General features: G+C 49.5%; 1 protein-coding gene across 2 annotated transcripts; it reads left to right on the top strand.

The window, feature by feature from the left end:
- Positions 1–230: 230 nt before the first annotated feature.
- LOC132079726 (mucosa-associated lymphoid tissue lymphoma translocation protein 1 homolog) lies at positions 231–23,998 on the top strand. Of its 2 annotated transcripts, XR_009419445.1 has the most exons (15): positions 231–416; positions 715–833; positions 984–1,137; positions 1,594–1,772; positions 2,694–2,790; positions 4,393–4,419; positions 5,159–5,362; positions 8,650–8,827; positions 12,418–12,492; positions 13,210–13,337; positions 14,210–14,341; positions 14,465–14,613; positions 19,161–19,286; positions 20,483–20,677; positions 21,742–21,876. XR_009419445.1 is itself a non-coding variant. In XM_059482492.1 (14 exons), exons 1-14 carry the CDS (start codon positions 407–409, stop codon positions 22,054–22,056), a joined length of 1,893 nt encoding a protein of 630 aa, XP_059338475.1. In that variant the 5' UTR covers positions 231–406; the 3' UTR covers positions 22,057–23,998. The 2 variants fall into 2 exon arrangements, 1 of the variants encoding a protein (XP_059338475.1); XM_059482492.1 differs by lacking the exon at positions 20,483–20,677 and having other exon boundaries at positions 21,742–23,998.
- Positions 23,999–27,839: the final 3,841 nt, after the last annotated feature.

The raw sequence follows: 27,839 nt of genomic DNA, 5'->3' as shown, positions 1-27,839 counted from the left end.
CGTGGGCTTGGAGCTGCGGGCAGCCTCGGCATGGTGGCGAGCGGCGTCCCCGTCGGAGCGGGCCGGACATGCGGAGCCGATCCGTGCCGGTCCGTGTCGGTCCGGTCGGGCGCGGGGCGGCGCCGCCCCCGGTGCTGGCGGGCGCGGGGCGGGCCGGGAGCGCGGAAGTGCGGGCCCGCGGGGCCGGCGGCAGCCGAGTGCGGGCCCCGGCCCGGCGCCGCAGCCCCAGCCCCAGCCCCAGCCCGCCATGGGCCCCCGCGCCGGGTGAGCGGCCCCTGGGCCCGGCCCGAGCCGCCCCAGCGCCGCCGTCCCTCGCCGCAGGTGCCGCCGCCGCGTCCCGGGGACAGGAACAGCCGCGGGGCCGGCCGGCGGCCGCCCCGGCCGGGGAGGAGCCGCCGGAGAAGCGATGCAGGAAGGTGAGTGGCCACTTGGCAGTGACCGTGCCAGCCCCCGGGCACTTGTGGAAATAGCCAGAAGCGCCCCATGTCATCCATTCACCCATCCATACTTCTATCCACCCATCCCCTTGTCCATCCACCATCCATCCATCCATCCATCCATCCATCCATCCATCCATCCATTCTTTCCAATCTTCCCCGCTTGCTGGGATGGGTGTCCCCCTTGAAGCCCCCCATGCCTGGCCACTGGGTGACAGTGAGATGCTGGGCTGTGCCTGCAGTGCTGTTCCCAGCTGCAGCTGCTGTTTCTCCACAGCCATTACAATAACGGAGCAGCCGGTCTCTGTCTCTGTCCCGGCGGGATATTCCTTCACGCTGCGGTGCCGAGCCCAGGGACGTTCCCCTCTGCAGTACCAGTGGTTCTGTCAGCACCAGGTAAGGATGGGTGGCCCTGGGTGTGGCACCAGCTGGGTCCCTGGTGGCACACACTGGGGGAGCTGAAGGAGGGGAGGAAACCAGGGGTTTCCACTTTTGTTGTTCTTACAAGGGGCCTTCTGCTGCCCACTGCCTGTGTTTTCCCTTTAGTCTGACTGCCGCCTGATTCCTGGAGCAACCAACCAAGACTTGCCCATCATTGCAGAGCAGACCCAGCTCTACACCTGCAGAGTCAATGACCTCCACAGAAATGCTGTCTTCTCTGACTGGGTGAAGGTAGAGGTCCATCAGTGTGTTGCCAGAGGTACAAGCATGTCTTTTACCTCCTTCTCGATGTATTATGGAATCACAGAACGGGTTGGGTTGGAAGGGACCTTCAAGCTCATCTTGTTCCACCTCTTGCCATGGTCAGAGACACCTTTCACTAGACCAGGTTGCTCCAAGCCCTGTCCACATGCACCTGCACCTCATGCTTTCCATGGGTTTCCCAGAGTTATTCTGGGTATTGGGACTGGGAGAACCCATCTGGCTACTTCAAAGTTGACCAAAAACGGGGTGTGGTTTTCCTTAGAATGTTGACTGTACCTTTGTCAGGAAAGGGCGAGGATCAGGTTTGGGAAGCCAGAGGCAGGGCTTTGGTGTGGCATTTACTGTCACAGGCATTGCTCCCAAAGGAGAAAGGTGCAGTAGTGATGGTGCAAGATGGCGTTGTTTGCTGTCCCTGTGGAGGGAGGACCAGTTGTGTCTTGCTGCCTTGCAGGTCTGCCCCCTCGGCTGTGGCAAGGAGAGCCAGTGATTGTGCTGAACCCCCAGGAGCAGCGGGTGGAGGTGGGGCAGCCCCTGCAGCTGCAGTGTGCTGCCATGGGGGTGCCAGCCCCCAGCTACCAGTGGTACCACAATGGGAACCCCCTGGAGCAGCAGAAGAGGAAAAAGCTCTGGGTAAGGCTTTCTGGGGGCAGTACAGGAGCTCTGGGTGCTGAGGTGGGTAATGGGAGTAGCTGATTGCAGGGTTGTGAGAAAGCCCTCCACGTGTCACCCTGCTGCTTTGGCAGCTGGCTGGATGACTCTGTGTGAAAGGGGAATATGTTTTATGCATTTCTTTCAAAGTTGTGGATATTCCTCTAAGAGGTAACCAATCCATAGATGTGTCAAGGGCTCTCAGCACATCTCTTGTGCTCTTTTATGCAGAGATATGAGAACAGCTAATCTCTGTGTGTGGATTGATGGAGCAGTGGGAATGCTCTCTGCCTGCTGGAGACCTAGAAGGAAATGTGGTCCTGGCAGAAAAGAGTCAGGGAGGCATCAGAGGGGCTGGCTTTATTTTGTATCTCTGGCTGAGTGTAAATCAGTGCTGTGTTATTAATTCAGGAAGGGATATTTCCTCCCAGGGCATCATGTGAAAGGCACAAGGACAAGACATCCAGTCTCTCCTCAGATGGTATTACAGATGGTCTCAGAGGGTATTACATGGTGGCCTTAGATTGCAATTCTGATGGGAAAGTTCAGTCTGGGCACTAACAAGAGGTTGTTTTCAGAGGTGGATGGTGCTGGGCTGGAGCCAGAAAGGCAGCAATGTGCTTAGAGGTGTTCAGGGCTTGAGTAGACAGAGCTGTGGCCACCCTGACTCAGTGGTGGCTTTAGTCCCGCTCTGAGCAGGATCCTGGGCTGGAGAACCAGAGTCCTCACCAGCTGGTACTGCTCTGGTTCTTGTCCCTGTCCTGACTCTTTGTGAGGTAAAGTCTCTGCAAACAGCAGGAAAAATACTTTTTATTCCACAAACACGAGTGCCTTTGGCACATCCTGGCCTGGATCTTCAGACTTTCCCCATAAATAATGTGATTTAACTTTTGGTCTGCCTAGATCACCCACAGCAGGGTCAGTGACTCTGGCACATACCTGTGCTGTGCCTCCAACAGTCACGGGGAGCACTGGAGCAGCGCCGTGGACGTTCACATCGGTGAGCAGAGCCAGCCCTGTCCCTCTGCTGTGTGTCACCTGCTGTGGGATGGGATTACAGGGGACAGAGGAGTTTGGTGCTCTCTGGGGGTGCTGAGCTGGTGAATGAGGACTGTGATAAACAGGGTTCCTTGGCACTGAGGGGGCAAAGGGAGAAGCCCCTAAATGCAGTGATCCACTGTCTGGCACATGGGATGCTGCTGGGCCCTGTTGTGGGTCAGACCTGCTGTGTTAGGGCAGGCTCAGTGCTCTCAGACCTGCCAAGAACATCATGCCAAGGTGCTGCTTTCACAGTTCAGGCCAAATCTCAGCAGGCTCCTGTGGCCATACTCATTTCCAGTCTTGCTGACACAGAAGGATGTGCTGGGATACAGAGCTGGAGAGGATGGTGTTTGTTCGGGAAGGTTCAGGCCCCGTGGGCAGCCAGCTCAGGGCTGGTGCTGTGTGAGTGATGGATCCCAGGGAGAGGATGTGTTCCCAGAGCACCTCTGGCTGCTTTGGCCCTGTGCCTTTCCCTTATGTGAGGCAGGAATAGCTCAGGCTGACTTTGCTGGCTCTTTACTCCACCTAGAGATTTTTCTATGCCATAAGCTTCTTATCCTGCCTTAGATGCCGGCTTTAAAATTTCTCCATAGTGCAAATTGATCTTGTGTAGCCAGAGAGCACTCTGCCTGCCTCCTCACAGCTGGCAAAACACATCCTGGGGGCACAGACAGTGAGAACAGGACACCAGATTGGGTTGGGTTCAATGTGTTACTGCTGGGGAGCTTTCACATGCAACAAGTGCCTCTGTAGGAGGTAGAAAAGAATGAGTGGTTTTGTTCTGCAGCTTTTCAGGCACCTCTCATGCATCAGCAGCAGTGGTTCAGGGGCCAAAGGTCTTCAAGACCCATGAGATTTATGCAATTTATCCTTAATTTCTTCTTTAAGAGCATTTAGGGTTCTCAAATTTTCTCCTGGGCTGGATTTTTAAATTTATTTCTGATTGAAATAGGAAAAGCTGGAGCTGTTAAGGTAATAATGCTTTTAAGAGACTGTAAGTGCTCAGGCAGGAGAGCTTGTGGACCAAAGTGAGTGGCTCTTCTGAACCAGAACTGCTAAAACACCAGGGAAAGGCAGAGCAGGGAGATGAAAAACTCTGGGAATATTGTTGCAGTCAAAAGCAAACAGGGCAACATCCTCCGCACTGCACATTTATAGAGAGAAACTCTTGTTTTTGAGCTTGTATTGACCTTGAGTCATTTTGTTTCCTTTGCTTTTGCTGCAGTGAGGTAGCAGGTGAGTCACATCAGGTATGAGCTTCTCCATGTTGACCCTCCTTCCCTGGTCTGCCACCTCTCCAGGCTTTGCTTCCCAGCTGCTCAGGATGTCATAAATCAGGCTGGATTTCAGAAATCCTCCCAGCATCAGAGGTTAGCAGGTCTTTAAGGTTAGCAGTCAGGCTGTGAGGAGTTGCCTGAGGGGTGTTGCTTGTGCAGGTCCTCTGTGTGTTTGCTCCAGCTGTGCATGGCCAGGGCTGTGGGAGCAGAATTCAGACCTGGCATTGGGTGCTGGGCCCAGGCTTACTGAACCCAGGCTTATCATTTCCCTTTTTCTTTCCCAGGTCCATGTGGCTCTGGGAAGTTTTTTGGTGAGTACTGTCATCTTTTCTTCCTGAGCAATTATTCCCTTAATTAAAAGCCAGGCTCCAGGGTGGATGGGAGGAATGGGAGTGCTTTTTCTGCAGAGACTGCTTCAAGCCTTTATGACCACATTGCCACAGGCTCTGCACTTTTGGATTACAGCTGTGCAGCATAAAATGAATCCCAACTCCTGCCAAACCCTGATCTTTTTCAGCAAGTAGAGTAAGATTATTCCTAATGAGTAACTGAGTCTTAAGCTCTGTGCCTGCCAAATTATTTTAAAAAGTGTTCAAATGACAACTTATCCCTACTTGAAATACCTCCTCAGAGCAGGGCAAGTCCCTCCCTCCCACCACCACTGAGCAAAATAAATCCCAGTTTTTTACAGTGGGAGGTGGAGATAAAATCAAAGCAGGAGCCTTGGGTTTCTCTCCTTCAGCCCTGTGAGGGAAGGACCCCTCAGCCTGGCTCAGTGAATCCCCCTCCCTGTGGTCATGGTTGGGCAGGTAGAGCAGAACCTCAGCAGAACCTCCTGGGATTTTGGTTGTCAACTGAAAACTTTCCAAGCCTTTCTGTCAGAATGATTGTGGATTTTGTCAAAGTGCTCAGAAAGCTTTCTGAAGAGTGCTCCAGGCTTGCAGCAGCCTTGAGTCTGTCTTTGCTTAGATTGTCCATATCTTCACTCCAAGAGCAGGAGGTGAGATCTTGCTGAGCATTTACAGCTTTTTCTCTTGGTGTCTGTTTCAGCTACAGGCAAAATAGCACTTCTGGTGGGCAACAACCGTTACCAGCATCACCCCAACCTCATGGCCCCTGTGAGGGATGTGTTTGAGCTGAGGCACCTTCTGGAGCATCTGGGCTTCCAGGTTGTGTCCCTGCTGGATCTCAACAAGGCTGAGATGGCGACAGCGGTCGCTCAGTTCCTGCAGCTCCTGGGCAAGGGGGTCTATGGTAAGGCCAAGGCAGCTCAGCCCCCTGCCTGTGCTGAGGAGGAGTTGGGGAATTGTCTGAACAGCTAGTGAATTAAAAGAGAAGAAATTGAATGTTGCTGTCTCAGAGGACACCAGGTTTGGCAGTAGCCCTTGGATTAAGCGTAGTTTAGTTTTGGCAGATGTTTCTCCAACATGTGGCTCACCTCCAATCCCAGCAGTATGGACTCACACTGAGTTTTTGGGGAGCCAGTGCTTCCAATAGTGAATGGGTTCTGATTTTTCCTTGAATAAAAGAATTGAGGACACTGACTGATTGCCCCTCCCTACTCATGTGTGAGGAGGGGAGCTCCTTTTGGGCCCTGACTGCTGCATCTGGTCATGATTTCCTTGTTTCTCTTTCCTGAAGGTCTAATTTGGGCCCCTGACAGCCCTTTTGCAGAAGAGCATTTCCAGCTGCAGGTGGCTTTGAGGCTGGGCTTTGTGCTTAATTGTACTCAGTAAGGAAGCGTTCCTCAACCACAAACCCAACCAGCAGATCATGTGGATCTTAAAGCAGGTGTTCAGATTTGGTGGTGAAAGTTGCATCTTTGGGGTCCCTGAGATTCTTACAGTGGGATAGATACCCTGAAAACACCTTGCAGGTGGTTGTTTTTTGTTTCCAAACCTCAGTGTGAGGGTTACATGCCAGCTGAGTGGCACCCAGACAGTGAGGACCAAAAGGCATTTTATCCATGGCCCTTCCTAAGCACTGCAGAGAAAAAAAAGGCTTGGAAACAGCAAACCTTTCATGTTGTCATGCCTTATTTAAACTTTTAGAGCTTCTCTGCATTCGTGGCCTCTGATCCTTCCTGGCAAAATTGATTTTGTGTGCTGTCAGGAAAAGCATCAACAGTTGGGTTGAGTGTTTGTGAGGCAATGCCTGCTTAGGCTGAAGGATCAAAAGCCAAGTGGATGTGGCACTGCATGATATGGTTTAGTGGGCATGGTGAGGTTCAGTCCAAGGTTGGACTTGATGATCTTGGAGGTCTTTCCCAGCCCTCCTGATCCCATGATCCAAAGGTTTGTCCAGTTCATTGTATGGAGGTAGTGGATTATCAGGCTGCTTTTCCTCCAGACTTCATCTTAAAAAAGCTTCATAGGATTTTTGAAAGGCCCTGAAACTACATCCTCTAAGTGATCTAATTGTACCACCCTCAGGCAAGTGAGGAATCCCCTGGATGTTATTTCGAGCATCCTGAAAAGTCCCAAATAAAAAAAATTATGTTGGAAATGCAACGTAAGCAGAAAATGGCCTTTATTCAGCCTCATGCTGATGTTCCCTCCATTATAAGCAGTGCTTGGAGCTTCCCCTTTTTAATTTAAACTCAGAAGTTTTTCTGTGACGAGCAGTTCTGACTCATACAATGTGGAAAGAACTCAGAATAAAACATCCCTTTCCTTCTCTGGGCAAACTGTTGACTTTCCTGTTCAGGAGGAGAGATTCAGTCCAGGAGAGGTTGGAGAAGTTGCTCAGGTGATGTGAAACTCACCTTTCTTGATTTGGACACAAGTCTTTGTGGTTTATATAGCATGGGGAGCACTTGTTGGTACATTCAGGTACTCAACAAGACCTCAAAAGTTACAAGATTTAAGGAGTGAATAATTCTTTGTGGGCTTTCCTGTTACATTTCATTTTTTCCAAGCCTCAGTGGTGCTGCCTGGTGACAGATGTCATCACTTCCCTTGCATGTACAGGCAGAAGGACAAAAGCCACCAGTGCTCAGTGGCTCAAGGGGCCCAAGCTGCATCTAATTTTTCTAGAAGGCTTCCTGTTTTATACTCTTTTCTAGTCTCAGGGGAGGGTTTTGTGGCTTTGATTCACAAGTTACAAAAGTTGAAAGCTTCTGCAAATCAGAGCCTGCTGCCTCTGGCTGGTGATCCACCAGAAGAGGAACCCAAATCTCATGGGCACCTGTGAAAATGGTCATTTGAGAAACTTTCCATTGTCCCCTGAGAATAGAAACCAAAGGTGACTCAAGGTCTTTTTGACTCTGAGATCATGTTTTCCATTCTGCACACAGTGAGGTCATGCTTTCAGCCCTTCAGCTCCTGCCCCTGTCACTGCATCCCTGCAGAATCACACCAGAGTGAGCGTCCTGCCAAGTGCAGGGGCAGTGGAAGGAAAACAGAGGAGAGGTTTACTCACTGGAGTGTGAGTTTTGGCAGTGAATCTGAGTGAAGAATTTCTCCTGCTGTTGCCTCTTAGCTGCTTTTTCCCATTTCTGACCTCTCACTCTTCGCTGTCCCCCAGCTGTAGTGACACAACTCCCCGTGTCACCCCTTAGAGCTTTTTTTAGCCCATTTCACTTCCCCAGGTTTCACCAAGCAGCTTCCCCCAGGCAGTGGCATTGGCCCTGGGGAGGGGTGGCCAGCTACTGCCCCTTTTGAGAACCTCCAGCCTGGGGATCCCCTGCCAGCCCTGCCCTGAGCACAGGGCTGCAGAGGAGCCCCAGCTTAGGCCATGCCAAGTTCCCAGTGCTGGCTTCCCACCTGGATAGCCCATCTCTTGGGAAGGCAGAAACCATTACTGTTTCATTGTGCCTAAGAGTAAAACCCAAAATTCTTGTTGGGTTTTAGGCTTCCCACCAGCATCTGCATGAGTCTGACTCCACCCTTAACAGGGCTGGTGCTTGGTTTGAGATTGTTGAAGCACACAATCCTCATATTCTGGGTATCTGAAGAACTCATCTCTGTGTCTAATTTTTCACCAGTTTATAGGTGTGTGAATGCAGGCAGACCTTTGAAATGGAGAATGTTTCCCATCACCTAATCGATTGTTAGTCTCTTCTCCAGAACTAGGAAACTGAGGAGCTTCTAATTTAAATGGTTGTTAATGGCATCTAATTTAAATGACTGTTAATGTATTTTCCATCCTGGTAAAATCCTTTTCTGTTGCCTTGTTCCTTCAGAGAGCTGAGGACTGACCAAAACATGGTACAAGGATGAAATTCAGCCTGGCAGGTGCTGAGCCTGGGTGTTGCAGCACAGAGGGTTTGGAAGTGTGTAAATCAAAGGTCCTCAGGAGACAAGCAGTGCAGGAATCCACAAGCACAGGGGAGCCTCTTGGGGCTCCTTCCAGCACTAATGAAGGGAATAAGTTGGGAAGAAGTTGAAATTGTGGGGTTAACATAGCTCCAGTTCCATACTGGTCTAGGTCTGCTCTGCACCAGTGTCCTTCCAGGACAGGGGGTGGGACATGGCCATGAGGAGCTGGTTACACACCTGCAGGTTGGCATCCTGATTCACCTCTCCTCTCCCTGTTCCCAGCTGTATTCTACTATGCTGGGCATGGCTATGAACATCTGGGGAGGAACTACATGGTCCCCGTGGATGCTCCCCAGCCCTACGCCCCTGAGAACTGCATCAGCGTGCAGAGGATCCTGCAGAAGATGCAGCAGCAGCAGACAGCCCTGAACATCATCCTGCTGGACACCTGCAGGAAGTGGTAGGAGCCTCTTCCCTCTTGCTCACCTGGGTGTTCTGAGGGCTGGGGAGGGCAGCCATCCTCAGCTGTGGGTTTGGACAGCCCCCATGGTGCTGCTGAGCCTCTGTCAGGGGTTGTTGATCCATGCCATAAAATCAACCACGTTGTCAGGTCCTGCAGGGTGTCCTGAGGGTGGGTCAGTCATGTCTTAGGTGCAGAGAGAATCAGACCTTGTCTGAGATCTGCTGGAGACCCTCCCTTGGTTTTTGAGGTGAAGAATCCTGGCAAATACAGGCAGGTTGCCTCAAGCCTGCAGAGGGATGGCTCTGCCTGGCATAAATTGTTGGCTAAAACTCAGCACAGGGTTTTTATTTTGTGTTTCAACCTAACCTGATCTTGCTGATTGTGTGCTTTCCTGGTCCATATTTCCCACGTGCTCAGGCTGGGAGTGTTGAGTTCACCTCTCTTCTCCTGGCTGCATTCTTGTTAACATCTGTGAGAAGACTGCAGCATGACAGGGAAAATATTTTAAGCCTTGCTACTTGATTTTTTGCTGGGCTTAAATCCTTCTGAAGTGGTCGTGTGGTGAAGCTGCTGCTGCTGAGGTCAGGGATCAGCATTTTCCCACTTTCTGTGGAAAACCCATCATCCTCCCTTGGCCTGCAGGCTTCTATCCTGCTGCAGGAAATTACTACTTGTCCAATTTCAGCAGAGGTGGGTGGACTGGTGCAGTGGAAGCTGTCATTAGTTCATTTATTTCAGGCTCCTGAGGCAGATTTACAGGTCAGAGAGGACCTGGAGAGCAAAATCTCTCTCTCTTCCTGCTGTGGTTCCTGCATTAAGAATGGGAAAGACAGCAGAGCTTTTGGTACCCTGAGAGAGCTGCCAGCCCCTGAGAGCTGATAAATTTTGGATGCCTTTTAGCTGCAGTGATGGGGCTGCTTGCTTTGAATAGCTTAAAGCTGGCTGTGCTGGGATTTGTCCCACAGCTCTGGGGCAGGAGTTTGATGTCCCTTGATGCTGCCCTGAGCTCCCCAGAGTGGAGCATCCCCTGTCTCCCTTCCTGCTGAGGGCAGGGTGTGGTGCTTCCCTGGCACACCTGGCTGCCCTCCCCAGTGTGCTCAGAGGCAGGGATGGCCTGCAGCAAAGCAGGAGCTCCTGGATCTCATGGATCCTCTGCTGGAGCTGGGCTGGAGCAGCTCTGGGCTGTGCTGTGCCATCTGTGTGATGGGGAGGCACTGTGGGGGCTGCACAGGGACACCAGTGCAAGTGTTAAGAGTCTGTAAAACAGCTTTTGAGGTGCTGTCTGTCTCCCTCTGAGCTGCTGTCTCCTCCCCTGGCATTGCCACTGTTCCTTTGCTCAATGGAGTCCCAGTGGTGCTCAGAGGATGCAGTGTGAGCTCTGCTGTTACATTCAGGCAAATTTGTGCAGCTGGTTTTCTCCCTCCTTCCCTGAAGTTCACACCTCCCCTGTTCCACAGCAAGCACAGCACTCCATGCAGTGGTGTTATCCCTGATCTTGTGGGGGCAGGAGCTCTGTCTTGAGCTAATTTTTCTCCAGAAGTCACCATTTCAGCTCAGGAAAGCATCTGGGTTTCATAGCTGTGTAGAACAAGGCTCCCAGGGCCTCCTTTCCAGGCACCCTCGTGGTCAGGCTGATGCTGCAGCTCTGTCAGCAGCCCCTGCATGAAGCTGGGGCTGTGCTGAGAGGGAGCTCACCCAGAGCTGCTGCTCACCCCACGTGTTGGCATCAGAAATGCCAGGGTGCTGAGAAACACATCTCCTCCCTCTGCCAAGGGGAGCAGATGCTCAGCCTCAGCAGGGGAGGAATCAGCACAGAGCCTGTGTATACCCTCATACATTGATACACTGATTTGGGGTGGATGTGATTGCCTTTTCCAGGAATTCCCTGATTTATCCTAGGATCTGGAACCAAAGATTTCTGCATTAAACTAAGAGGAATTGAAGAGCAGATAAATCTCAATATTCAGATTTAGAAACATGCTTCCTTTCTCACATTTTCTATTCTGATCATCTTTAGGACAACTTACACAAGCCAGTTGAATTTTGCCATAGAACATCTCCAGGCTGTGCCACCAGCAGTAGGTGACATGCTGGCTGGTGGCAAACCCCTGTCCTTTCTGCTATCCTTAGAGTGCCAGCTCCAGCCCTAGGAAACTGTGCTGGAATTGAATTACACGGACTAACTCTGCCTCTGTGCCTGGTTCTTGTCACTGTGTGACTGGGAGCAGCTCCAAGTCACTGGTGTGAGCTGGAGGCAGCCTGTCCCCATGCTGTCAGTCTGGCTGCAGGCAGATGGGCAAGTTTAACCATTCAGTGCAACCAAGATATCTGTTTTGTTGGAAATCAGATCCTGTCACCGTGGATCTACCTGATTTTGGGAATAATAGGGGCTCTGTGTCTAGGCCGAGGTGCTGGGACCAGTTTTGGGCTTTGAGACTCTTGTGTGTTGTCCTGATCCCATCTCAGGGAGATCTGGGGGTGTATCACCCACAGCCTGCTTTGGTTCCCTAAGGCAAAGGTGTGGGCATGGTCTGGAAGGGCCCTATGGGGTGCAAAGACAACTGAGCTGTAACCATGGTGTTGAGCACCTCTGGCTTCTTGAGGAACTGTTGTGTTTGCAGGGTGCCCTGGTGAAGGCAGGAATGATGCATCTGACTCCATGTTCTCAGAAGGCTAATATTTTATATTATTAGATATTATTTATATTATATTATTTATTTTTATAATAAATAATATAAATTTTAAAGATATATTCTAAATATATATTTATATATAAATATATTTTTATATATAAATATATATTTTTATATAAATATATATTTAGCTATAAATATTTTATATATTTATATTTATTTTCATGTATTTATATTGATATATTTAACATATTATATTATTATATAGTATTTATATTATATTAAAGAATACTATACTATACTAAAGAATACAGAAAAGATACTTACAGAATGCTAAAAAGATAAAATGAAAACTCTGAATGAAAATGAAAAAGATAAAATGAAACTGACTCTTTCCAGTGCCCTGACACAGCTTGGCCCCAATTGGTCAAAGAGTGAAAACAACTCACAGCAGAATCCAGTGGTACAGTCTCCAAACACATTCCACATGAGTAAAACACAGGAGAAGCAAATGAGATAAGAATTGTTTTCCTTTTCTCTGAGGCTTCTCAGCTTCCCAGGAGACAAATCCTGGGTGAAGGGATTTTTTCAGAGAATATGAATGCCACATGGCACAGCTGTGCACGGGGTGAACCTGTGTGTTCTCTGCACTGTGGTGCTGCTGGAGTTGTTAGAACTCAGCCTCTGTAGGAGGTGCCAGTGTGCACCCACAGCTCCAGGCTGAGGGCAGGGAGCAGCTCACCAGTGCAGGTGAGTCACAGCTGGACAGACCACACCTCTCCCTGTGGCTGGGTTCTTGGTGGGATTCCCAGCTTTAGTCCCTCTGGTTGTATCTAAGGTGAGAGTTGGTCCTGCTGCCACCCCTAAGAGATGGACATGAGGAATGTGTGGCATTTGTCCCCTCCAGCTGACAGATGTCCTCAGCACTGACCTGTGCCTTTGCCTCCTCTCCAGGTACAACTCAGGACGTGCCCTGTCCCAGGTGCAGCCCCTGGAGCCCTGGGGGAACACTGTCTATGGCTATTCCACGTGAGTGACCTCAGCATTCCCACAGCCTCACACAGGAGCAGAGCCTGGCACAGCCCTGTCTCCTCTCAGCCTTTCCTGCACAGACACTGGAGAGGATTCCATGTTCCCTCTGGCTCTCAGAGCCTGGCACAGCCCTGTCTCCTCTCAGTCTTTCCTGCACAGACACTGGAGAGGATTCCATGTTCCCTCTGGCTCTCAGAGCCTGGCACAGCCCTGTCTCCTCTCAGCCTTTCCTGCACAGACGCTGGAGAGGATTTCATGTTCCCTCTGGCTCTCACCCTGCATCTGCTGGGTGTGCTGTCCAGGCACTTCTGTCCTTCCTTCCAGAGTTGTGTGTGAAGGTGACATCAGCTCCTGATCCTCAGCCTGGTTCTCCAGGTGGATGTCCCATGAGCAGCTCACCCAAAGCCTCCTGAGATGCTGGGTGTTATTTACTGCTCCAGTGCCAGTTCCACTGGCTTTTCACCTTTGTCACCCACCTGGGCTGGCAAAGGAGACTGTGCTGTCCTATCGCATTCCCTTCCACTGCTTTTCCCTGTCCTGTGGCCTGCCCATCCTCTCTGGGGCACAACCAAAGCACTTTGTGTTATTCCTTGAGAAGTTCTCTCTGACCCAGCCAATAGAGCCTGGATGGATTTGGCCACCCCAGACTGACCTTGGGCTTCATGCCCAATGCAGAACTGCAAGGACTCTGAAGAAACACCCTTACTCTTGCAGGAGTGAAGATGCAGAAGCCTATGAACTGCAGGATGGGGAGTTCAGCTCTGGGATCTTCATGAAATACCTGAAGAAACACATTCTGCAAGAAAAGAAGGTTACACACATGCTGGAGGATGTGTTAGAAGGTAAGAGAAGCTAGAAATTGTGGGAATTTACAAAATTAGAGGGTTTTGGGAAAGCTGCAAAAGGCAGGCTTCAGAAACAGTAGAACTGTGATTAGAGCTAAGCAGCAGCCATGAGATTGGTCAGCAGAAAAATTATTTAAAAAGTAGAAAAGCAAAGACAAATAGAACAATGGTCTGTGTATTAACGCTTGTCTAGAATAACTCTCTAAGCTACAGAAAAGTTTATCTAGCAAGATATTAGGAAGTTTGAAACTTAATAATGGAGCTCTGTGCATTTGTGTTTAAGGCTTACAAGCAGGTATTGTATTCGAAATAAGCATTGTTTAACCAAAGGTACCTGTGCTTATAGTGGTTAAATAGAACTACTGTCAGTATCCTTTTGCTTTGTGTGATTGGTCAAAAAACTTATAAAGTAAGTTGTAATATTAAGTTCTTTGTCTCCTGCCTGAGATGTGAGCTGGTGGCATCTTCCCATTGTCATAACCATGTAATAAGAGTCATGCTGGAAAATAAAACAGCTCAAGGCACATTCCACAGCAGCCCCATCCTGTTTGTCATTTGTACAGAGCCCCCAGCCAGTGATAAAACCACTTGCTTCAGTGGCAGGGGTGAGAAGAGACAGCAGTGGCTCCACATTGCCCCATCCCATCCCATCCCATCCCATCCCATCCCATCCCATCCCATCCCATCCCATCCCATCCCATCCCATCCCACCCACTGTTCTTCCCTAAACTCCAAATCACCGGCTGTGCCCCGTGGGAGCTCTCAGTGGCCTCCGAGCAGCATGGAGACATTGATGTAGGGCCTGAAAGGCAGGGAGATCAGTAAGGAGCCTGGAGTGATCCTTGTGCTCCCTCCCCACTCTCCCCCAGACATTGGCCGTGATCCCCTGGTCACTGGGAAGCAGGTGATGGAGATCAAGCACACCCTGAAGGAAGCCCGGTCCCTGACAGACCCCATCTGTGCCTCGGGAGCAGGCGCTGAGCGCTGGGGACACGGCCAAGGTGAGCCATGCAGGGGTGGGCAGGAGGAGCTGGGGGTGCCTGTGGCCCTCAGGGGCTCTGCTGGGCAGGGAGGGGTTGAGAGAAGCCCCAGAGGAGCTGATGGTGCTGGGATTTCCCTTGCAGAGCTGCCGAGCAGAACGGTGACGTTCCCGTGCGGGGCGCGGGCGCAGCTCCGCTTCCTGCGGCTCTTCTCCAACCTGATGTTCGTGTGTGCCAAGCCACTGCCACCCCTGGCACACATCACTGAGCCCCAGCTCCTGCTCCACCAGCTCGTGAGTGCTCTGCCTGGCCCCTGCTGGGCTGCCTTCCCCGGGTCACAGGTGGGGAGGGTGCTTGGGCTGAGTCCTGAGGAGTGGGGATGGCTGGTCTGAGTGAAAAAGGGATTCCTCTTTGAGGCTCCTTCCACATCTCCATGGATTTCCTGCCTTGCTTCTCATAAATCACAAAAAAGATTTGGCAGCAGTTGGATGCCTTTAACCAGTTATCCCTCAGATTGATTTCTGGCCTGCCTGATTAAATTATTGCATTTAATCTGATTGAGGCCAAGAGCTATTCTGTTTTCTGTGTTAGAAAGTAGGTCTGGCTTTTTGACTTCTTTAGCCTGCTGTACTAATATATCTTAATGCAACAATATATTCCTTCCCAGCTGAGCTGTACCAGCTTCCTTGAACCCCTTTTCAAACCTTTCCTCCCAGACCTGTTGTATTTGCTGGGAAATGTCCCTACAAAGTCAGGAATGATGCATCTGACTCCATGTTGTCAGAAGGCTAATTTATTACTTTATAATACTATATTATATTAAAGAATACTATTCTAAACTATTTTAAAGATTACAGAAAGGATACAGACAGAATGCTGAAAAGATAATAATGAAAACTTGTGACTCTTTCCAGAGTCCTGTCACAGTTTGGCCTCAATTGGCCAATGAGTGAAAACAGCTCACAGCAGAATGCAATGAAACAATCACCTGTGGGTAAATAATCTCCAAACACATTCCACAGCAGCAAAACACAGGAGAAGCCAATGAGATAAGAATTGTTTTCCTTTTCTCTGAGGCTTCTCAGTTTCCCAGGAGAAAAATCCTGGGTGAAGGAATTTTTTCAGAGAATGTCAATGCCACACAGACCCTGTGCCCAGCGTGGGCTTTACTGATGGTCTCCATGACACTTGTACAGATTTAATTTGCTGCTCCTTCCTGTAACTATCATCTCCCTTGTTTTCTGTAGTCCTCCTCCTGAGGTGTAGCTCATTTGTGGCGGATTTTTGGCCCTCGTTTCTCGTGGAGGGACACTGCTCCTCAGAACATTGGGGTCACTGATTCAGTGTGGTGTATCCAGGAGGTTTGGAGGCTGATCCTGCTCATTCCTCAGCTGCAGCATCATTTCCCCTTGTGAGCATCATGCATGAAAGTTGTGTCTGTGTATGTGAGCATGGGTTTGTGTGCTTTGCCCCACATCAGTGACTGGGGGAAATGGAGACCCAGCTGCTTGCGCTGGAGCTGTCTCAGGAGGGATCAGGGGACAAAAAGGGACCCCAGTAGAGCCAGATTCCTCTTCCTGTGCTGGTGCATGGTGGAGCTGGCTCCCACTGAGCTCCAGGGCTGTCTGCAGAGGCAGCAGCATGTCCTTCCATGAGTGTCACCTGCCCCTCTCAGACATCACAGCAGCCACCACCCCCCTCTGGGATCCCTGAGATGCCCATGGGGACACTGGGCTCCCTCTGGTAAGGAAAAGCTGAGAGAGCTGGGGCTGTTCATCCTCTGGAAGGACAGGCTCAGGAGGAACTCCTCCAGGTTTACAAACACCTGCAGGGAGGGGGCAAAGAGGAAGGAGCCAGGTTCTTCCCAGTAGTGCCCAGTGGCAGGAGCAGAGGCCATGGGCACACACTGATGCACAGGAAATTCCACTTAAAACTAAAGAAAACTTTCCTTCTTGGAGGGTGATTGAGTAAGTTTGGGCTTTTTGGAAAATCAGGGCTGTGGGATTGGTTGTTATTTTCACTGATGTGCTTATTAAATACACAGATCCCATAACACCAAGGTGCTACAAAGTAGATTTTTGAAGGATTTGGATAACTGAAGGTACAATTTGAGGCCAAGGCTGTTATTCAGCAGATACAAGTTCCTGCATGTGAGCAAGAATAAAAAGTAGCATCAGCATGGGGTGGGCAGTGAGTGGAGAACCAGTCCTGGTCAGAGCCCAAAACAGCTGATGCCCCAAAAACAGGGCACAAAACCATGGCAAGGTTGCAGACTAGAGCTCTGAGATTTGTGTGAGATCTTGTCTGGCTCTCCTGGCTGTTGCTGCAACACTGGGTCCAGTTTTGGGTCCGTGCTTCATGGAAAAAAAACTGTGCCAACTAAAACACAGACAAAGCAATGAAAGGAAGGAGCAAGCCAATTGTAGTTTAGGCAAGAAAAGCAAAAATGTTGATTTCACCGGGCCTTGAAATCTACAAAAAGTTGCTCCCAACACGGAAGTAAGTCATGGTTTGTATTGCAGGGAGGAAGTTCTACAGTGGAGATGACATTCTCCCTAATCTCTGATGGCAGTGGGAGCCATTCCCCTCTTGTCCCCTGTGATGGTGTTCACAGGGGTTCTTGGAATGAGGGAAGAGATGAGGACCTGACTCCATGTTTCAGAAGGCTGATTTATTATTTTATGATATATATGTTACATTAAAACTATACTAAAAGAACAGAAGAAAGGATTTCATCAGAAGGCTGGCTAAGAATAGAAAAAGAAAGAATGATAACAAAGGTTTGTGGCTTGGACAGAGAGTCTGAGCCAGCTCACTGTGATTGGCCATTAATTAGAAACAACCACATGAGACCAATCACAGGTGCACCTGTTGCATTCCACAGCAGCAGATAATCATTGATTACATTTTGTTCCTGAGGCCTGTCAGCTTCTCAGGAGAAAAAAATCCTACGGAAAGGATTTTCCATAAAAGATGTCTGTGACAGTCCCAAGTCCCTCTCCAGCTCTCCTGGAGCTCTCTGAGCTCTCCCTGGAGCCTTCTCTTGTCCAGGTGAGCACCCCCAGTTCTCCCAGCCTGGCTCCAGAGCTTCCTGCCTCCTTGGTGTCCATTCACTGGCCTGATCTTCCCCAAGCTCCCTCCAGTTTTTTGTCTTTCCTGTAATGAGCAGCCAAGTGCAGTGATGGATTTGGCTTTCTCTTGCACAGAGATAAATGGTGTTTCCTCAGCCTCCAGTGACCTCCTGTTCCACCAGCCTTGCATGCAGGGCTGATCCTGATGCTTGCAGATCCCAGCCAGCATTTGGAATCCAATGCTTTTCCTCATACTCTCCTGGCCAGAACCAAATCTCTTTGGCTGCTTGCAGGCAGCAGCTCAGGGAGGGCCAGGAAGAGCTCCCAGGGCTTCTCCAACTTCTCCCTCCCCAAATATCCCAACAGCCTCCTTCACCAGCCTGCCCAGGGCAGCTTCTCCTGCTGAGGATCACACTGGGATGGTGCCAGAGCTGGCTGGCAGAGGGAACCTTCTGGAAGGAGCTGTGGGCTGTGGCCTGTCACCCATCCTGGAGGGCTCAGATCCAAGGCAAGAGGGACTTGGTCACAGCTCCAGGGCTGCCAGAGCTCCAGGAGCACTTGGACAATGCTCTCAGGCACAGGGTGGAATTGTTGGGGTGTCTGTGCAGGGCCAGGAGTGGAACTCAATGACCTTTGTGGGCTCCTTCCAACTCAGGACATTCCATTGTTGTCATCGTATTGCAAGAATTCTGTTGTCGTTACATTGCAAAGGTTCCATATTGCTAGAGTTTTGTACCTCCTTGATGTTTCTTGTAGGCAGCTCCTCTGATTTTTCCTTGTCCTCACAGCAGCCAACTGACTCCAGTTCCCACCAATCCACTCTTTATAACACTCTTCTTATTGGCTAAATGCAGCCTGTTAACATCAGGCCTGCTCCTAATCTTTAATAATTAACCAGCTGCAACTCTTTAGGGGGTAAGATTACTTTCTATACTACCTTTATTTACTTATGTTCTATCCCCCTGCATTCCATGACCTGTGATTTCATAGGACCTTTATTCCCTTGTCTCTTCCTGGGCTGTTATTGTGGCTCAATTGGTACTGAGAAGGATCTCAGTGCTGTTTTGGTTAAATTTGAGCAACTCAGCAGGATTTGGCAGTTCTGTAGATGGTGAGGGCTAAATCAGCCCTCAGCACAACTCAGTGCCTTTGGAAAACTTGCTCCCTCCATGGCACACTGCTGGCACTGTGGTGGTTGTGACACCAGCTGGTGCTGCTTCTGCTCTGCTGGAAATCCCACTGTAGCCCATTTTTCACAGTGAGATGTGCTCAGGTGTAGGCACAGAGTTTGTGGTAATTGGGGATGGGCACAGCTGTGAAAAACAGATGACTGCAATGAGCCAGGGAGTGCCCAGGGGCACTGAGCAACCACCAAAGGCAGCAGAGGGCACACAGGGGCAATGCAACAACATCAGGGGATAAAAAATTGGGCTAAAGAAGAGAAGCAGCTGTTTGCAGCCTTCTGAAGTGTTGCTCTGTCTGGGTTGATGCTTTCTGATATTGTTTGATGGTACTCTGTGTATTGTGGCCATCTCAATTGCAACATATGCTGAGACACTCATGGTCCTCTCATTACATACAGGGCAAGTGTGTGAAACCTCTGCATTCCTTTTGCTTTCTGTAGCACTTCCATTAGGACACCCAGCATTTCCACCAGGCAATGTATTGTTAATCAAAGCCCTGAGCACATGTTTGATGGGCAGTTGTGCCTCAGTTCTTCATGCTGATGCTGAAATTTCCTTGTCTTTCCTCTTGTTTTCCTGACCCAGGAGACAGATGCTGTGGCCATCCAGAGGGAGAGCTGTCTGGACCACGTGGAGACTCTGCTGGCCTCTGTGTACAAGAGGGAGGAGCTGGACTGCATCTTCCAGCTGTGTGCACTGCAGAAAATTCAGGTAGAGAGTAGGCAGGTGCACATTTCCCCAGCTCTGCACTCTCATGGAGCTGGTGTCCTTATCTGCATGGCTGGAGCTGGATCTGCCTCTCTGATTATATGTCTATGTCACATCCAGATCAAAGAGGAGCTTATTGGTCTTCAAGGCACAAAAGCTGCCCCCTTTTAGAGAATCACAGATTGGTTTGGATTGGGGGGAACCTGAAAATTCATCTTGTTCCACCTCCAGCCATGGCAGGGACACCTTCCACTATCCCAGGGTGCTCCAAGCCCCATCCAGCCTGGCCTGGAACACTCCAGGGATGGGGTAGCCACAGCTGCTCTGGGCACCCTGTGCCAGGGCCTCACCATCCTCACAGGGTAGAATTTCTTCCCAATATCCCATCCATCCCTGCCCTCTGGCTGTGAGAAGCCATTCTTCCTTGTCTTGTCCCTCCATCCCTTGTCCCTAGTCTCTCTCCAGCTCTCTGGAGCTCCTTTAGGCATTGGAAAGGGCTCTGAAGTTATCTTGGATCCTTCTCTTCTCCAGGCTGGACACACCCAGCCCTCCCAGCATGTTTCCATAGGAGAGTACTGTCCTTTCACCTCACCTCTTCCACCTCAGCAAAATTTACAATCAGGCTGCAGAACCTGACTGTGGATGCTCTTTGCTTTTGTGTTGTCTCCTCTGCCTGACTTTGCTATCAGAGCTGACCCACAGCAGCCTCTGCTGAGGGCAGAGAGGCATCACCAGCCATGGATTGTTCTGTTTTTCTCTGCTCCCTGCCCCATCACCCACGGGGAGGTCAGAGCTGCCCAGTTATTTCAGGTGGAGGAATGTCTCAACTAGGCTGTGTGCTTGCCTGAGAGATGAATTCAGGTGGAGGAATTATTTCAGTTATTTCAGGTGAAGGAATGTCTCACTGTGCTTGCCTGAGAGATGAATTCAGGTGGAGGAATTATTTCAGCTATTTCAGGTGCAGGAATGTCTCACTGTGCTTCCCTGAGAGATGAGTTCATGGGCTGGCCAGGATCTCCAGTCATCAGAGTGACTCTGCCAAGCCTGATCCAAGCTGTGCCTCTTTGGCACACTTCAAAACACCCTCAAACTATTTAAAGAGCATGAGAGAAGCAGAATTGCTTGTCCCCTGGCTTGTTTCTCCTCAAACAGCAGTTTGCACCTTGTTTATTCTTGGATTTTTCTTCCCTAACACACAGCCAGTGGATCTCACACCCAGTGCTGCTCTCAAGCTGCTGCCTGGATCTGCCTGCAGCAAGTTCTGCTTGCTCTGTACGTGATGTGCTTCAGCATATGGCAATGCTTTCACTTCTTCATTGTTCCTGGAGCTCTTTTCTGAACCTTTCCCTGATTTTCTGCATTGCTTCTAAGTGCAGACAAGAGACCTAGACCAGGTATTGCCTGCCAGAATTTTCTTGTTCCATTGTACCTCTCCCTGCTCTTTACAGGTGTTTCTGGGGATCTGTTTTCAGGGGTTTGACTGCCACAAATGTGGTTATTCTCTTATTTCTCCACATTTAATAAAATTCTAAAATAGTGCTAGGCTGTGAGTAGATCCCTATGGAGCACTGCTGGTTAAAGCTGCTGGCTTTTACAGAGTGAGGGGTGTTTTAGTTCATAGAATCCCAGAATGGTTTGGGCTGGAAGGGACCTTAAAGCTCATCAAGCAGGGATGCCTTGCACTAGATAAGGGTGCTCCAAGTGCCTTCCACTAGGTCAAGGTGCATCCACCTGGCTTTGAGCACTGTGAGTGGTTCATGCTTTCCTCTCCCACGTGCATTGCTCTTGGCCATGGTGCACAAAGACCTGGGTAAACACAGGCCTGTCAGTCCCACCTTGTGCCTGGCAGGATCATGACGAAGATCCTGCTGGAAATGATGCTGAGATATCCTATTATCTCCTGGAAATGATGCTAAGATACATGGAAAATAAGGAAGTGACTGGGTGACAGCCAGCATGGCTTCACTCAGGGCTGACTGTGCCTGATGTATCTGTGATGGGGTTACAGTAGTGCTGGATGATGGAACTGGTGTCTGCCTGCACTTGTGCAGAGCATTTGGCACTGTCCACATGGCATCTTTCTCTATAAACTCTTTTCTGCTCCTGCTCCCCTGTGCCCCAGGGTGATGCTGGCAGTGGCAGTCCCTGATGGAGCTGATGGGATCCCACATGGCCTGACTTCAGGAGAAATCCAGGCTCCATGGCTGAGGCCTGCAGGCACAGTGAGCTGTATGAGTGTGTTCAGCCCATTTTCTCTGGCAGCAGTGTTGCTCAGTGAGCTGTAGGAGTGTGTTCAGCCCATTTTCTCTGGCAGCAGTGTTGCTCCATCGTGCCACAGCATGGGGCTGTGAGCCTGCACAGCAGCAGCCAAGGCTCCTTGCTGGCAGCAGCACTAGGAGAGCTCTGCTTCCAATCTGATTCCCCCATTCACTTCGTGTTCTTTGTTCTCCCTTTTCAGACAGATGTGGTCCTGCAGCTGGATTTGCATTACACCCAGCCAAGCACAAACCAGAGGACTTGTGAAAGCCTGCAGACCACGCTGCAGAAATCCCTGCTGAGGCAGTTTGTGTGCCAGAGGAAGGACTCCCAGCCAGCCCCTGCCCGTGTGTGCCCACAGGGTGCCCCGGGGCTGGGCACTGAGCCCAAGGGCTCCCTGGGCACGGGCTCTGGGCACAGCTTGCCCAGCAGCAGCCCCTCCACCTTCAGCAGTGAGCCCGAGGAGAACGATGAGAGCGAGCTGGCTCTGCCTGGCCCAGGGCAGGGCAGGCCCTGAGCCCAGCCTGGGAGCTGCTGCTCTGTCATTGAGGCCTCAGCCTGAGTGCTCAGTCTGGCAGAACCCATCAGTGCTTCCTAGCCCTGGCACAGCCCTGTGTGAGCGAGACCAAGGCTGCTTTTTTGGAAAGGTTTCTCCTGTGTGTGCTCTGCGGTGTGCAGGGCCTCAGCTCCCAGTGGGAATGTTCCCTGTCCTGTGGGAGCACTGGGATCAGCAAGGAGTCATTGTGGTGTCTGGCAGGGGACACAGCCACCCACCAGTCATAACAGAGCCAGGCAAAAAAGGGTTTTGCTGCAGGGCAAGGGCACAGGCTGGTGTTTTCTGCCTGGAAACAAAGGTTGCTGCATTGGGAAGCCCACAAACACTACAGACCCCTCTGGCTCAAATCCCAGCCACCACTGCTGCATGTCCCCAACCCGTGCAAGGGACACAGGGCTGCACTGAGGGAACCAGGGGAAACAGTGCAGGCTCTCCACAGGGTCCCAGTGTGGTTTCCTTGTCAAGGCAGGTGTTAAGTTATGCATTTGTGTATTTATAACAGGGGGGAGGCAGTAGCTTGCCAGGAGAAGGAAGGTCAGATATTCTATGCAGTGTGTTTACACTGGAGCAGGAGCAGTGCCCAGGCAGGTGCACTGACACTGCCCCTTCCAGCAGGGCATTAAAGGGTGTTCAGCCCTCTGCAGCTACAAGTTCAGGTAGAATGTCCTACAGGAGAGGTGGAATGTACCAGGATTGAGAAAGGATAACCTCCAAAAAGTTATTATTAATGCAAGTTATTCTGTGTGTGTGCCTGTCTGTGCTGTGGGCAGCCTCAGGCACTATGTAGGGAAGCAGCTGTGCAGGGAGAGCCACAGGGGAGCCCAAAGCACAGCCTGGGTGTCACACCCCTCTCTGATTGCTTCCTAATGGATGTTTGATAAACAGTATTGCTGTGGGGTCTCCATCCTTGGAGGAAAGTTCACTTTGGGCTGCAGAAGGTGGCAGTGACCTGATCCAGGCTGGCTGAGGGCTGGACCAGAGACAACTGGAGATCCCTTCTGGCTGCTGTGGAACAAAGAGGTTGGAGGGCAGAACTTGTTGAGAGGTCAAGGGCAGCAGGGTGGGGAGAATGCCTGAGCTCTGTCTTGCTTTAAAAGAGAGTTGGAGGCAGAATTTTCTCAGTTTTGCTCTCCTTCAGCAGTGAAGATACATCCCTGTCTGTGGTGCCAGTTGCAGCATAGAAAAATCTGAAATGTTGCTTCCAGATAAACCATTCTCCAAGTGCTGGAAACCTGTCCAAAGAGAACAGAGGAGGCTTTTATCCTTCTCACAGTGAGTAGAGCCAAGGGAAAGAAGTGGGGCCCCAGCTGGCTGCAGACTAGAAAGTCTCCTAGGAAAAAAACATCTAAAGCTCAAAAAAAAAAAAGAAAATTCGGAGGATGTAGTTTAACTAAGATGGGTTGATAGAGAAGCTGAAGCAGAAAAAAATAAACTAATTTCAGGATGAACCAAAGATCAACTCCACAGCAGCAGCCATGGGGACAGGTCAGTGGGAATGGCTGAGCAGGCATTTGGGAGGAGGTTCCTCTGAGGATCATTCACAGCCCCCTGTGCTGTTGGGGCACTGAGGCATGGCTTGATCCTGGCTCACATTATCATGCCAAGTGTCATCTAATATGAATTTTTATCTCATTCAAAGCAAGATTGATTATTTTTTCTGAATAAAACACTATTGGTGTTTTTAATGTACAAAGCTTCACGTGGCTGTGAGTTAACTGTGTTTATTTTCCCTCTAATTGCCAGGATGTAACTTAATATTGATCTGCTGGGGTTTCATGCTTCCAGCCTGAGCTTCTAGGCTCTTCTGGGTGAGCATTGTTTCTTTTTTTAGGTAACTAAAAATACTGGAGTTTGGATTTAGAAGGCAGATCAAGTGACTAGATAGGATGAAGTGATGTCAGGTGAAGGGTGTAGATTCAAAAAAAAAAGTCCTCACTCACTGTGATTTGTCCATCTGCTTTGTAAGTTTGGCTCTTGGGTGGCTTAGGTGGTCTCCTGTCTTAGTGCCAAGCACAGCACTTGTCCTTGTCATCGTTTCTGCTCTTCCAAGGAGACCCTGCAGCCAAGCCCAGGAGAATCACCACATTCCTATTGAGATGATGGTTTGCCATGTCTGGGATTGCTGAATTCCAAAGGTGGACTTTGTGTCCTGTGCCTCGGCTGGAGTCATTGTAGGAGGGGATGGAACTATGGATCCTTCATCCCCACCTTTTCATGTGAAATCCAAACTCCCTCATGGTGCTTAAACTGTTTAGTGCCAGTAAATTTTCCTGGAGATCTGTGTTTCCATCTCCCAGCGTCCAGGACAGACAAGGCATCCCAGCATTACCACATGTCTCTGATCTGCACCTTGGGCTCCACAGCCAGCTGGGAGGGTGGGAAGGGAGCAGGGCTCAGGCAGCAGCAAACAAAGCAGGATCAAGACATCAGCTCCAGCTTACATTCCCTTTCTGCCTCATCTTCCACAGCCATTGCCCTCCATTATTGTATTTGTGGGGTTTCCTGACAAAGGAATCACAGAATCACAGAATCTGACTTCATGTTCTCAGAAGGCTAATTTATTATTTTATGATACTGTATTATATTAGAGAATATACTATATTCTTTATAGTATAATATATACTATATTCTTTATTAGCTATACTAAACTATACTAAAGAATACAGAAAGGCTAAAAAGATAATAATGAAAACTTGTGGCTCTTCCAGAGCCCTGACACAGCTTGGCCCTGATTGGCCAATGAGTCAAAATAATTCATATGAAACCAATCAAACAATCTCCAAACACATTCCACAAGAGCACAACACAGGAGAAGCAAATCAGATAATTATTGTTTTCCTTTTTCTCTGAGGCTTCTCAGTTTCCCAGGAGAAGAATCCTGGATGAAGGGATTTTTCCAGAAAATGTGAATGCCACACTCCTCTGTTTCTGGGCCAGTCTGTGCCCAGAGGCTGCAAACAGCACTTAGAACATTTTTGTAGGTAATACAGGTGCTTTCCTTCACCCAAGTCTTTAAAAAGCACCAAGTGAGCTGAAGCTTTAAAACAATATATGGTGAAAATAGCAGCACCTAAATATTCAATAATTTTATTTTTAGATAGATGTCCTTCTTTTGCTGTCTGGTAGGGCAGATGTATTGAAGGGAAGGACCTTGGACAACAGTCTGATATGTTCTGCTACAGAATTCATTTGGGGTGCAGTTCTCCACTCATTTGCTGAGGTTTGGCAGTTCCTGACAAAACGAGGCAAGTGTACTCAAAAGGATTGAGAAAACAAGGTAGTGAAAATCAGAGAAATCAGGGAATTTTGGACATTTCAGTCTGTTCCTGGCAAATCCTGGGCCCAAGTGCAGTGAAGAGCTGTGTTACACGTGCATGGCAGATCCACCCCAGCCTGGCAGCAGATTCCTGAAGGTTTCCTTTCGGTTGGCATCTTTGTGATCAAAGGAAGGAAAAGGTGGATTTGTCTCATATCAGCCACACTCCAGCCTTTACTAAAGAAAGAAAGAAAGAAACACAAAACAGGTTCTTCATTGCAGGAGGCATTTCTGGGAGAAAAAATCTGAACGGGACAATATTGAGTAATGTCATTTAACTCTTTCCATCTTTTTGGAACAAATCCTTCTCCCTCACAGATGTAAATCTGAATTTACTCTTCAGAAACTGGCAAATTCTCCTTATTTTCTGCAATAAGAGGTTTTCCATGATGTACAAATAATCTCCTAGCCCACATTAGGGGCAGAGTGCATGGTGCTGTTGATGGAATGTGCTCGCAGTGTAATAAAATGTGTAGAGGGACATGCAGGGAAATCCCAAGATTCAACAACGTGGTTTTGGTCTTCTTTCCCTAGTTTTTGGAAGTAGCTTCTCATAGAGGCAGGAGAATCCTGAAGGCATTCAGGAGCCATTCACTCCCAGGGAAGGAAGGAGCTTCCCAAAGGACAGGTTGTGGTTCTCTAGAAGTTAATGCTGCCTTTCATGTGGACAAGGAGTGAAGAGGATGGTCTTGTGAACTGATAGGATATGGGAATCAGCTGTTTTCTGAAATGCTGAGGGTTGCTTTCATCAGCTGAGGATCACTTCTGGAGCACCAGGTCCTGGAAGTCAACTTGCTCTGAGCTAACAGGACCATGCACAAGGCAGAAATGAGACAGGCTGAGCTCTAGTGAGGAGGGAATCACTAAACCCAATGCTGCTCTCACAGCCAGCCCTTACCCATCCTGTTTTGCACATGGAGACATCCCCAGCTCTGTCCTGCTCCGAGCTGGATTGTGTGTCCTGTTGGATTCACCTCCCAACCCAGGCTGTGGCTGTGCTACCAGAATGTGCCCAGAAGGATGGATGTGTTCTGAGTGACTCTGCACACCAAACTGGGAGTTTCAACATTCTGTTTCAGTGAAATATCCCTGCTCCCTGTGCACAGAGCAGACAGGGACATTGGTTCAGCTCACCTGGATTCAAAATTTATGAAACAAACTCGTGGCAGGGCAAGAAAATAAGGAAAAAGTGGTAAAAGTGTTCATTTGAAAATGACAGATGGTTCAGATTCAGTTCTTCCAGGCCTCCCCATCAGGGGGATGGTTCAGGAGTGAAACCAGGAGCACAGTTTGAAACAAAAGGGGTGAGTGAAGCCATCCCCTGTCAAGCTAATAAACCTAAGGTGAGTCATAAGGAGATTCACACTGCTGACCTTCATTCAGGCACCTCCTGGGGAAGCAGGAGCAGCTCTGGTGTCACACTGAAGCTTGCAGACCACGATTTTCTTATTCATGGTGAGAAATTATTGATTGCACAGACTTTTCATGTTGTCCCAGAGTTCTGTTCTCTATCACAGATTATTTTAATGACTGTTTTGCAATTGTTACTAATCTCTTGAAATTAGGTCTGTAACATCATGTGGCAGTGGAGAGAAAAACACATCAAAAAAAAGGAGGCTCCTTGAAGCACTTGAAATTGCTTCTTATCTTCACAGTTTGGATAACCTTTTGCATAACAAGCAACAATTTCAAATATATTGGTCATATCACCCCCTCAAAGAGATAGAAGACACACTTTGAAATTACAGAGCAGACTTCATGTGCAGGAGAAGAGCTGACGTGGTGTCACACAGCGAGGAAGAGCTAATGTCTCTTTGATAAATCTGTCTTCACTGAGTTGGGTTTTCTTGCCACAGTGTCAGGAACAGTTGACGAGACAGACGTGTTATTAAGTGGTAAAAATAAACAGATGGAAGAGAAAAGTGAGAGATTTCAGCTCTGACTTTTCCAGAATGTTTCTTCCAGCAAAGAATAACCTCCTCGTTTCCATTCCCTACCAGAGATGAAAACCAGGCAATGCTTTCTCAAGGACTGCATGGCTGGAGAAATGGGGCACCAACAGGTCCCTGGGCATGTGAGATGGGGCAGTTTGGGCTCCCAGAGAGGGAGGGAGCTGCTCCTGTCCTGCTGCTCCTGCAGATCCAGAGTCACCCTTGTGGAGAGCATTGGTGCCTGACCACACGAGCTCTGCCTGCCTTGGGTTCTCCTGGGATTTGGAACCTGGTTTTGGGACCAAACCCCTGTTCTCTCACTCTCCCTCCTTCTTCCACAGAAGGGACATTTTCCTCCCTGGAGGATGCTGCAGTTTGGTCAAGGCTGTGTCCCTGACAAGGGAAAGGACAGAGGACAGGCAGCCTGGAGATGCAGGCACTGCAGGAGATCCTCACTCCACAACACACATTGAGGGGTTGGAGTGTGTCCAGAGCTG

Source organism: Ammospiza nelsoni, chromosome 14 (genome assembly GCF_027579445.1).
Source record: "Ammospiza nelsoni isolate bAmmNel1 chromosome 14, bAmmNel1.pri, whole genome shotgun sequence".
Lineage (NCBI taxonomy): Eukaryota > Metazoa > Chordata > Aves > Passeriformes > Passerellidae > Ammospiza > Ammospiza nelsoni.
This window is presented reverse-complemented; position numbering and strand designations above follow the sequence as displayed.